Raw genomic sequence first — 12,281 nt, 5'->3', positions numbered from 1 at the left:
ACTATCAAGGTTGATCATCACCCCACATTGTTGTTAGGATGTATAATGTTCCTCTGGTTCTACTCATCTAACTCAGTATCAATTCATGCAAGTTTTTCCAGGCTTCCCTGAATTACCATCCCTCCTGATTTCTAATAGAACAATAGTGTTCCATCACATACATATACCACAGTTTGTTCAGCCATTCCCCAATTGATGGACATCTCCTTGATTTCCAATTCTTTGCCACTACAAATATTTTTGTACACGTGGGGGTTTTTAATCCTTTTTCATGAGCCAGAGAACTTTTCTAAAATGTTTCTTCTGGCAGATTACCTTTCATTTTCTTCTAGAATTTATAAATAATGGCAGTCAAGATAAGCAATTGCCTATTTTTATAACAAACACTATTTGCTTATACCCAAAAAAGTATTATGTGGAAATAAGGCATTCTATAAAATGTTTACTTCTACCTCTGGCACTGAGACCACAAAGCTACTTTCCTTACATTTTAAGTGAAAGACTACTATACTTCATGAGAACCACATCACATATATGACTTTCCTACCTACCTCCTTCTCAAAAGGCCCACAAAAATACCAGGGAATGATTCTAGAGTCAATTTAGGGGCAGCTAGGTGGCTCAATAGATACAGCACTGGCCTTGGGAGTCAGGAGGACAGGAGTTCAAATCCGGCCTCAGACACTTGACTCTTATTAGCTGTATAACCTTTGGCAAGTCACTTTATCCTGATTGCCTTTCATCCAAGACCATCTCTAGTCATCCTGATTCATATCTGGCCACTGGACCCAGATGACTCTGGAGGAAAAAGTGAGACTAGTGTCTTAGCACAGCACCCTTCCCATTCAAATCCACTTTACATGCTTCTTATCATGGTATCACCTCCCTGATGACATGGCACAGTGGATAAAGCAACAGCCCTGGAGTCAGGAGTACCTGGGTTCAAATCCAGTCTCAGACACTTAATAATTACCTAGCTGTGTGGCCTTGGGCAAGCCACTTAACCCAATTTCCCTTGCAAAAAAGAAAGAAAAAAAAAGAAAAGAAAGGACAATTCCCTAATTGATAAATGGTCAAAGGATATGAACAGTTTTTCAAATGAAGAAATTAAAGCCATGTATAATCATATGCAAAAATGCTCCAAATCACTATTGATTAGAGAAATGCAAACTGAAACAACTAGGAAATATCACCTCATATCTATCAGATTGGCTAAAATGATCAAAAGGGAAGCTGGTCAATGTTGGAGAGATTACAGGAGGATTGGGACATTGATGCATTGCTGGTGGGAATGGATCCAACCATTCTGGAGAGCAATAAAACTGTACCCTTTGACCCAGCAATTCCAATTCTAGGTCTATATCCAGAAGAAATCATAAAAAATGGGAAAAGTCCAAAATATTCATAGCAACTTCTTTCTGTAGTGGCAAAGAATTAGAAATTGAGGGGATGCCCATCTATTGAGGAATGGCTGAACAAGTTATGGTATATGAACGTGATGGAATACTAATATTCTATAAGAAACCCTGAATGGTCAGATTCTAGAGAAGCTTGAAGGGGGCAGCTAGGTGGCACAGTGGATAGAGCACTGGCCTTGGAGTCAGGAAGACCTGAGTTCAAATGTGACCTCAGACACTTAATAAATGCCTAGCTAGGTGTGACCTTGGACAAGTCACAACCCCATTGCCTTAAATAAAATAAAAATTTTTTAAAATATAAAAAAATTAGAGAAGCATGGAATGAAATACAGGAAATGATACCGAGCAAAAAGAACAGAACCAAGAGAACAGTATACACATAAATAACAACATTGTGTGTTGATCAATCTTGATGGACGCAGGTCCTCTCAGCAGTTCAGAGATCCAGGACAATCTGGGGAGACCTGTTATGGACAATGCTATCCACATCCAGAGGAAGGCAAACAAAACAAAACAAAACAAACCCCAATGGAATCTGAATGATCACTACATTCATTCACCTTTTAAAAAATTCTCTTTGTTAATTCTTTCCTATCTCATGGATTTCTTTCTTTTCCCTTAATCCTAATTCCTCATAACAAAAATGACTAATCTGTAAACACCTTAAACACAAATGTATATGTGCAATATTCACCTAACTGTTCACCACTGAGGGGAGGGGAGTGGGAAGGGAGGGTGGAAGAAAATCATGTAATTTAAAAATATGCATATGCATGTGGATGAATATTGAAAAACTTTCATAACATGTAATTAGAAAAATAAAATATCAAAAAAAAAAAATGAAGGACGAACAAAAAAAAAGCACCTATATGTATAACCTATATCATATTGCTCTCTCTGGGAAGGGAAGGAGAGAGGAAGAAAAGTGAAACTCAAAACCTTACCCCCCCAACAAATGATTGCATTATTATTATTATTTATTATTGTTATTATTATTATTATTATTATTATTGCATGAAGTTGGTGAAATAATCTATGGATTGGATTGGGTTGGTTTGTTACTGGAGACCAGTTTTAATTTCAATTTTAAAGGAGAGGGAAAGGACACAGAAAACGGACAAAAGACAGCAAAAAACATAACAAAATGAGGATTAGTCATAATAAAGAAAATATAAAGCAATCAAGATTCTGGACTAACATCTTTCCCAAAGTGCTTCTGCTGAGGTAGAGAGAGGAGGAGGAAGCACACTCACAAAGTAGTTTCCCTTCTGAAAGAAAATGAAAAAATTGACTTTTCACTAAATACAAACTTCTAACTTCTCTATTACAAAGATATACCTAAAGAGGTTTTGGTTTTTAGTTTCTTTAAAAGCCACATAAAGCTAACCTGCAAACTGTATTCAGCTCTAAGACACCTTGGAAACTTGACCTACAAGTGAGATCCATGAGAATGAATAGGTTTCAGGTTTCTTCAGGTGTTACAAATGCAGGAGTTAAACTTTCATTTGAGGTCAATCTGATTACCTGAATCCTAGTTATTTGAAGTTGGCTGAATACCAACACCAATTTAATTTAAAAAACAAAACCTGTTTTTCACTATCTCCATCCCCCACACTCTGTCCCACCTGTTCTTCTCAGATCCTAAAATTCTGATTCATTCCAAAGTTCATGATGCCTGTATCTGAGCTACTTCTAAGCCTTAACAGAATTCTGTTTAAGGATGTTATAGGTAATAATACAACACACTTGGATCTTAAAACATGAATCAAGTTTGAAATTTAGAAAAATGTTTAACAAGGAAAATAACCTGAAGTTTCAATATCAACAATTGGAAATATTTACTAAAGCAAGTGAACTTCAAGAAATACAACAATTAAAAAAACTAATTAGAGCAAAACATAAAAAACAAGGATTTGTCAGGGAGAATAAAGAAAGAAAATGTAAAAGATTTCCAGTCATATACATATTATGGAAAATAAATTACAAACATGGCACATGGAATATAAAATCACTCACTTGTCTTTTTGCTTCTCTCAATTTCCTTTTGAGGGCTGTTAGAATTCTTTGTACCTCCCATAACCTTTCTTCCTTGGATAAATCTTTTATTCCTGCCTGTAAATCTCGGTGTAGACAATTCAAAAGAAATTCCTAAAAAAATACCACAGATAGTAGTCAGCTTAATTACCCTAATGGGGAAGACAATGGTCCAATAAAAATAACTAAAAATTAATTTGCTTTGCTTAGGGTTGCTTCCATTCCATTGCTCTCATTCTCTGAGCACTAATCAACTGAAAGGGCAAGAACACTAAGAGCATCATGGATAGGTAGGAAATGCAAGCCTATTATTTCAAAATCTCCTGCTAGTAAACAAAGTCTACTGCACTAATAATAACAAATCAACAAAATGCTAATCAACAACCTGAAAAAATTTCAGGAAATATTTAATGCAAAGATTTTCCTCCTTAAAAACTTTTTTTATGGTCATTAAAAGGCAATCATCTAACAATGCAACCCCAAGTTAAAAAGGCTTTTGGGGATTTATTATCTAGTCCAAGGGTATTTAATCTTTTTTTTATTATAAACATCAGAAGAAGTCTGATGAATGAATACAAGGAACCCCTTTCTCAGTGTGTTTTTAACTCTACATTATAAAAGAAACTAATTATATGGAAATTATAAAAAAAAATTTTATTTTACAAATTCAGAGACCCCAGGTTAAGAACCTGTATTATTCCTTTGTCTTGTAGATGAATATCTCATGCACTTTTAGAACACTTAAACTTTTTTTTATTGCTGACCTAAAATCCTATATATTAATTGGAATATCTTTTCTTAATCTGCTCTCAAAAGAAACAGAAAAGTTAATCACAAAATAACTTTAAGATAATTTTAATTTTATCTCTTTCCTGGATTAAAAGAAATCCTAGGGGCGGCTAGGTGGTGCAGTGGATAGAGCACCAGCCCTGGAGTCAGGAGTAACTGAGTTCAAATCCGACCTCAGACACTTAATGATTACATAACCACTTAACCCCACTGCCTTGCAAAAATTAAAAAAAAATCCTATTCCTTTATAATTTTTCATTACAAAGAGAAATTTTAAATTGTTAAATCTTTGAGTTTTTTAAAGAACATATCTCTGGGCAGCTAGGTGGCGCAGTGCATAAAGCACCGGCTCTGGAGTCAGGAGTACCTGGGTTCAAATTCGTTCTTAATAATTAAATAATTAAAACACTTAATAATTACCTAGCTGTGTGGCCTTGAGCAAGCCACTTAACCCCATTTGCCTTGCAAAAAAAAAAAAGAACATATCTCCACTCATTTTCATAATTTTCAAAATATGGCAAACAAGCTGAGACTAGGGTTCAAGTCTAATGAAGCACTGTAACTGTTTAAGAAAACTTAAAATAAGATACTATTTTGAACTCTAGACTGCTTATTGTTGTCCACTATTTTCCAGATGCTGTTTTTTCTTCTAAGTCATTTCCAAATTAAATCAGGGGCAGCTAGATGGCAGAGTAGATTGATCATTGGCCCTGGAGTGAGGAAGATCCAAGTTCAAATTCAGACTCAGACACTTCTGAGCTATGTAACTCTAGGCAAGTCACTTAACCCCATTTTCCTCCAAAGGAAAAAAAAAAGGTGTTACCTCATATTTTCTCCTTTAATGATGCTCAAGTTGCTCACAACCCAAATTGTCAAGTTCTAAGTCAAACTTTGCTAGTAACAATTATTCTTCAGTTTTTTTTATCTTGTATGCTTTATTATTTACATTAGTGAAACTTCTAAATGGCACAAACTCAGAGTTGGGAAAAGTAAAAGATAAAGTTAAGTATTTGCCTAAACCACAATATGCAAAACGATCCAATGCTGAAAATTTTTGAATATTACTTTAAAATGAGAAAATTCCATTTTCCACAACACACAGACATTTATTTGTAGTAAAGAGTCCTGTGAGTCATAAAGAAGGCTCAAAAGTCTTCAAAACTCCTTATGTGTTACTATCAATTTTTCAAATACCAAGGAATGGTTTATGCTGTTGTTAGGTTACAGTTTAATTTTTTTATTTAACTATATTAACTCTAAATCTATAAATACAAATCGTTCTTGAACTAAGGAAACTAGATGAACTAATTCAAAGTCTGAGCTTTTGAAACTGTCCTTGAAGAATAGTTCACATCAGTAAACAGAGCACATATAAAACAACTAAATATTTGCCAGAAATATAATTCAATGAGGACAAGTAATATTCTTATTTCTAGTGTAGGACATAGCTACAATTTTGAAATTTCTTCCTTTATATGCTAAACAGGAAGTGAATCACTGAAATACATCAAAGGGTTCGATCTATGAGTTAAAAATGTTATTTAATTTATAGAACTAAAAAAAAGTTTTCACCCATATATAATATATATTTGGTGCAAACCTGTCTTCTGATTTCCTCCTTGATGCTTTCCTGTGTTTCTGGTAGCGTTGGCATAGTGGCCATATTAGACCATCGAAGGGGTTTAGTCACCTGTTTTAGGACTATACTTCCAAATAGCTCTTGCACATGTGTAAAAAACACATACAGGACACGATTACTTATCTATAAAGAAAAAAATTTCCAAACAGTTTTTATAATTGTAATTTTCCTTAGTATAACTAAACAGACAATCTTAGAGCTTAGACAATTCTCAGAGATCTAGTTCAACTCATACCTGAATGAAAATTTCCTTAAAAGGATAATGTCAATGTTTTTCTCACTATTTAATGTCTAAACTAACTTCACTTGAATGTCAATGGACAGTCATTAATTTAACAATACAGAAAAAAATAAGTTATCTTTACCAACAAAACTGCAAAAGATGATCAAAAATCAAAAGTACAAATTAATGACTCCTCATTTCTCTTTGTTCATTGCTATTTCTATATGCCCATTACAATAAAAATCTATTAACACTTTCAAGAATGTGATGGGGAATGCTGTCTTTCAATGAACAAAAACTGGAAATAGGGAGAGGGTTAAGACAATGTGACCATACTGGAGAGCTCTCATAATCTTTAAATATGAGTGCATACTACTGAAATTTATTGTAAAAGTATTGTACAAGATTCCCTATTAGCTTTTTTCCCTTTGGGATTTCTGTTTTGCTAATTTTGTGGTAAGTCAATAACATTATTTTTGCTACTTTAAAAATATAAACTCTTACTTTTTTCCTAGAATTTGTCTTAAATATGTTCCATATAACTGTAATTAGTTATACTAACAATTCTAGTACAATACTGGAATATTATGGTAACAAGTTACCAAATTCTGACATTGGGCGTGATGTATTAACAGACTGAAAATATGAGAAGCAAAAAGTTTTGTCTACATTTTCCTTCCAATATAGTAGGACAAAATATCTATACAAAGGATGCCTGGTAAAAGCAAAAAATAAACAAAACCTCTGCTTTCCAATCTCATTGAACTTCTTAACAATAATACTAGAGTAATCTGGACATTTCAACACAATATAGGAAAATACAAAAAATATGAATTGATCATTTCAATTCAGCTTATACTACCCAGAATTGAATAAGGGGAAAAACACACGAGCTTAAGTTTATATTTATATTTTTATCATGTACAAGAGAATGAAGACCAATTGCTGCTGCTATTAAAAAGCTCTCAACTATATAACATCTTTGCTCCAATTACAAAATCATAAAATGCCTTTCTAGCATCCACTGTTATACAATGAAATGCTAAAGATCAAAGCATAATTAAACCAATTCTAGCAAAGACCTTTGACTTCTACTTGCACAAACAAAATAGCCCTAGGAACAATATTTTAAGTGAGTTTTATTTATATAATTAGATAATGTTTAATGAAATAATTAAAAACTTTAAAATATGTACTATGGGTTCCTCCCTCTTAAAAATATATCATTGCAATTGTGATATAATCTATAGCTTCATACCAAAGTCTGCAATGTTCAAATCACATAATTATACTTAAGGCTAATTATGACCCACCTAGTTGATGCCCATCAGTTTCTATGATATATATACAAGTTTGTTCTGCTTTGTTTTTTAGAAAAGACCAAGTACCTGAACGGTAGGGCTGAGGACTATAGAAATATTCTGTATGTTCATTTTTGTTTCCAACTCCTTTGATATAACATGGTCCATGTGCACAATCAGCCAGGAAATCAGAAGATAGTTACATTCTGGCAACTCTTTCAGCAAGCGCTGGAATTCTTGTACTTTCTCACTCTCAGTGTTCCTCCCACAAGCCTCTTCAAATCGGGGCAAAAGCTCTTTGGTAAGCAAGTTTTCAGGAAGGTCTCGCAAATACTGCTTCAGCAAACTGGCTACTGTATTAGGTTCATATTCTTCCAAGTTTGGAGATTCTTCTCTGTCATAGGCTGCTTTTAGCTCATCCACTTTTGATTTTATTCCTTAAATCCATGAATTTTAAAAAGAGAACATACAAAAAAGTTATCTAACATGTTTAAGTAGACTAATATAAACTGATTTGTAAACTTTCTTCACTATACTACTCTTCCATTTCTGACAGTTAAACCTACTCCAACCAATCAAATCAGTAACAAACTATCTGCTGCTAAAATGTTTACTTGCATAAACTTGATGGCTTTCCTTCAAACTATATATTACTTACATGACTAATATTCAATCAGAAGCTGACAATTATAAAATTTACTATTTCATTATAAATACTAGAGTTTTTACTAATACCTAAGATTTTAAGCCAAGGGATGGTAATATTTATGGAGCCAATAACTCAGAATCGTTTTTAAAGGAAGAAAGGGACCTCACTAATAAAGTAAGATTTAAAACCCAAACCAGTTAACAGGTAATAATTCTAGTAAAAATAAAAGAAATAACTGACAAAATAGTTTCTAATTTCTAAGTTCCAAATATTCACTCCCCTAATTAAATGCATCATTCATTTCTATGCCAGTATGGCATGTGAATTAGTAGTGAAAATGTTTATAGTCCAATGTTTTCCCTCACAAAAAGTAAAAAAAAAAAAGCAAGATAAACAACTTGGCATGTATAGAGATGTACAGAGATGCATTTCTGAAAAGTTCTGGAAAGTCAAATTATTAAAGTTTGAAAAAAACTAACCATATTTCAAATGGGATAGGAACACTGTACACAAAATCAGCCTAATGGTATGCATCCTTTTGTGATGTAAATGATCAGAATACCAATTTAAAGACTTTTTAAGGAAGAATTTTTTTTTTATGTTTTTGCAAGACAATGGGGTTAAAGTGGCTTGCCCAAGGCCAAACAGTTGGTGATTATTAAGTGTTTGAGGCCAGATTTGAACTCAGGTACTCCTGACTCCAGGGCCGGTGCTTTATCCACTGCGCCACCTAGCCATCCCTTAAGTAAGATTTTTAACAAATAATGTCTTAAAATAAGAGGTTACACTTGTCTAGGACAAAAATGAAAATGGAGGACAGAATTTTGTTTAAACAAACAAAGCTTTAATATTTTGATTTAGAGAAGTAATGAAACTCTGATTTTCAAGATGCTAAATAACATTTGTATCAGTTCATCTTTTTTCAGGGAAAAATATTCTGTAGGAGTAAAAGCTCACTATGCTTTAAATTTTATCAAATTTAGAGATCAAAAGTATGAAAAATAAGAAAAATGAGTCAAAAAAGTATTGCTAAAAATTACTTTAAAAGTATTGCATTCCTAGAATTATTGACATTTACATAGTATTCAGTAAATACATAATTGACTTCATCATAGTTATGATTATAGCAATGATAGAAAATGCAATTTTGCATTCTGAGACTTCCTATACGGAGAAATTAATTTGCAATTAAACATTCTTTTTATCTGCTTCTAATCAATTGTCTGTCTTGAATTCAATTTTGTAATAATCCTTTTGAACTATGAATGTAAATGATAACTATACATCATTTTATTCATGTTCTTATAGAAGCCCTACCTAATTTGTACTGTGCATAGCATGTAGATGGTCATTTAATCAAAATTGTTAGTTCTTTCCTCCCCTCAAAATTTTTCATGTTAAAAAATTTACATGGGAAATAAAGCACTCTACAGAGAGATGATGAGGAAAGATGTTAATATGCACTATCATATAGAAGTTGAATCCCAACTGTAGAAATGATTTTTAAATTAGTTTTAAATTAGAATTGCAAATGAATTTACAAAAACCAAACACACACAGTACACAGAAATCAATGTCTTATTATGCCAAAAGTTTCCAAAAAGGAAAAAAAACTCACAAATCACACATTTATCATATGAGCTATGTTAAACGTATCTCTACTCCAGAATGAGCCACAAAGCTATTTCAATGATAAAAGAATCAGCTTAGCCTACAATTTATAGGGGAACAACTAATCTTGGATGATTTTGCCAGTCACATAAATCAACCAGCTTCCTATGGTTTTCGTCTAATGATTTGTACATTTGGGGAGTTTTGTTTTGTTTTTTTGCAAGGCAATAGGGTTAAGTGAATTGCCCAAGATCACACAGCTGGGTAATTATTAAGTGTCTGAGGTCAAATTTGAACTCAGAACCCCCTGACTCCAGGGCCAGTGCTCTATCCACTATACCACCTAGCCACCCCCAATTTGTACATTTTTAAGAAAGCAAATTCTTACTTTCATAAAGGCCAAACTTTCAAACTTCTCTGAATACTACTATAATGTTGCTTTCAAAGATCTCAAATCCAAATTCAAAATCTCAATTTTATTTCCTGGAAAATGAAGACACATCTCTAGCAATCAAAATTTTTCATGATACAAGTGCCAAAACTCCCACACAAATTTGGAAGGTGAAAAAAATTCAGGAACATGTTATTTTCTGGTTTTCCCTGGCTTTTCCTATCCCCCAAATCATTTTAGCAACTGAACTGTCAAACAAATGTATGAAAAGAGTACTGCCTATTTGTAACATAAATATGAAATGTGAAATTTATCACATACTAAGAAGCAGAATATGAACATTTAAACATTTATCATAAATCAATCATGTCCTATACATGATTCACACTGAGCTATAATAGCACAGTCTTTAAGAACAACAAATTTTGGATGATTGGGAATCCCTCCATAACATGTACAATAAATTTCTGTTAGATAAATGGAAACTAATTCTGTATATCTATCATATATGACTGAAAGTACTATTTAATGTTTTGGCACATATACAATAAATTTCTGTTAGATAAATGGAAACTAATTCTGTATATGTATCATATATGACTGAAAGTACTATTTAATGTTTTGGCCTAAAAATTAAGACCAAAATATTATGCCCTTTACCCCTTACCTGGGGGAAATACAGCTCCTCCTGTTCGGTGGTGATGACAAGATAAGTCTTTTAACTCAGGGGCTTCTAGAAAACATAGCTTTTCTCCTTTCTCCCACTAGGTGGTTTTGCCGCCAAGGTGCTGTCCCTGCTCTCCTACTACTGCTACGTCCAAGTGCCTCACTGCTGGGGGAGGGGGATGAGGGTAAGATGCAAGAAGGAAAGAGGGTATATGGAAGGGTCCAGATTAGGAGATACTGCCCACAAATTCTACTTTTCATCTCATTTTCTATGCCACTGGGCCACTGTGGATTATAGAATTAGCACAATACAAACCTATCTATTAAACACTTGAATGTAAATAATGGAAAAAATATGGTACAGGAAATATAGTGCCCAAATGCCAAGTAAAATTTTTCCAATTTGGAAAATCAAAAAAAATGAAGTTCAGACAAGAGCAAAAGCCACAAATCTTCTAAATTTAATCCTGGTTTCCTTCTTTGAAGAATGAATCTTGATTTTTTTTAACCATAGCTAATAAGTTATAGGGACACAATACCTGAAACTCGGTAGATGCCTTCACATTTCATGCCATACTTCTCTACATAATCTATACATTCACGAAAAACTGCTGGCAAGCGGATGCCATCATACATCATGGTCCTCTCTGCTGCTTCGGCCACAGGTATCCCAAAAATGGGTCTGAGACTTGGAATATCAACCTGAGGCATTTCTGGCTCCTGGATTGGCTTTTTCTTTTTCTTTTTTTCCTTCCACTGTTTAACAACATCAGCTGCTGTCAAGTCTTTTGACTTCTTCTCTTTATGTTTTTCTTCCTTGTGCTTTTCTTCTTTATGTTTTTCTTCTTTGGGTTTCTCTTTTACTTTAAAATCCTTTTCCTTCTTTTTAGAAAAACTTGGCTTCTTAAAGACATGTATTCCCTTGGACCTCTTCATTTTGGAAGGACTTTCTGCCTCATCTCCTGAGCTGTCCTCCTGAAAGGCAGCATAGCCTTCAGCTGTCAAACAAAGTGAGGGACATTCATTAGATCTTTGTTTAAAGTCTAAAATGTTAGTCCATTTAAGAAAAAGTGAATAACTGTGCCATAAAAAACAGGTGACAAGAGAATCCATTAAAACTAGACATTCTGCCTTTGTCCACGGTGCTAATTAATATAATCTTTTTGATATTTTTTATGTTTTTCCAACTACATGCAATGGTAGGTTTTAACCAATCTTTTTTTTCTCAAGATTCTGAGTTTTACATTTTTCTCCCTCCCTCTCCTTGGAAAAAAAAAAGCAATCTAATAGAGGTTCTACATAATATAAACCCTTTTCAAATCTATCAATCCTAAAAACTGGTTTCTGCTTTCATGAAAACAAAATCTTTGCAGGGACATGCTCTCGCCACAAGAGGGCAACATGTAGCTAGACAATGAGTAATGTTTTCCAATAGGCTATTTTAGAGGAAAATAGAATGTTTTTAGAAGTTCTCTCTGTAAATTTCATTTATAAAACTGTCATACTTTATATGCATTAAGGAAATCTTCTATATAGAGCTACTGTGCTGAGCTTTTCTGT

The 12,281-nt window shown here is 33.4% G+C and overlaps 1 protein-coding gene across 5 annotated transcripts in view; it reads right to left on the bottom strand.

Annotated features, from left to right (window-relative positions):
• RALBP1 (ralA binding protein 1) overlaps positions 1–12,281 on the bottom strand; it is a 64,157-nt gene that overhangs the window by 11,417 nt on the left and 40,459 nt on the right. For all 5 annotated transcript variants that reach the window (XM_074208761.1, XM_074208765.1, XM_074208764.1 and 2 more), the window contains 4 exons: positions 11,261–11,719; positions 7,492–7,841; positions 5,842–6,003; positions 3,435–3,566 (listed from right to left, as the gene is read on the bottom strand). In XM_074208761.1, coding sequence (XP_074064862.1) covers positions 3,435–3,566; positions 5,842–6,003; positions 7,492–7,841; positions 11,261–11,719 — 1,103 coding nt within the window. The remainder of the gene's footprint in view (positions 1–3,434; positions 3,567–5,841; positions 6,004–7,491; positions 7,842–11,260; positions 11,720–12,281) is intronic.

This window comes from Macrotis lagotis, chromosome X (assembly GCF_037893015.1).
Source record: "Macrotis lagotis isolate mMagLag1 chromosome X, bilby.v1.9.chrom.fasta, whole genome shotgun sequence".
Taxonomy (NCBI): domain Eukaryota; kingdom Metazoa; phylum Chordata; class Mammalia; order Peramelemorphia; family Peramelidae; genus Macrotis; species Macrotis lagotis.
Note: the sequence above shows the minus strand (reverse complement) of the source record. Positions and strands in the feature narration are given on the sequence as shown.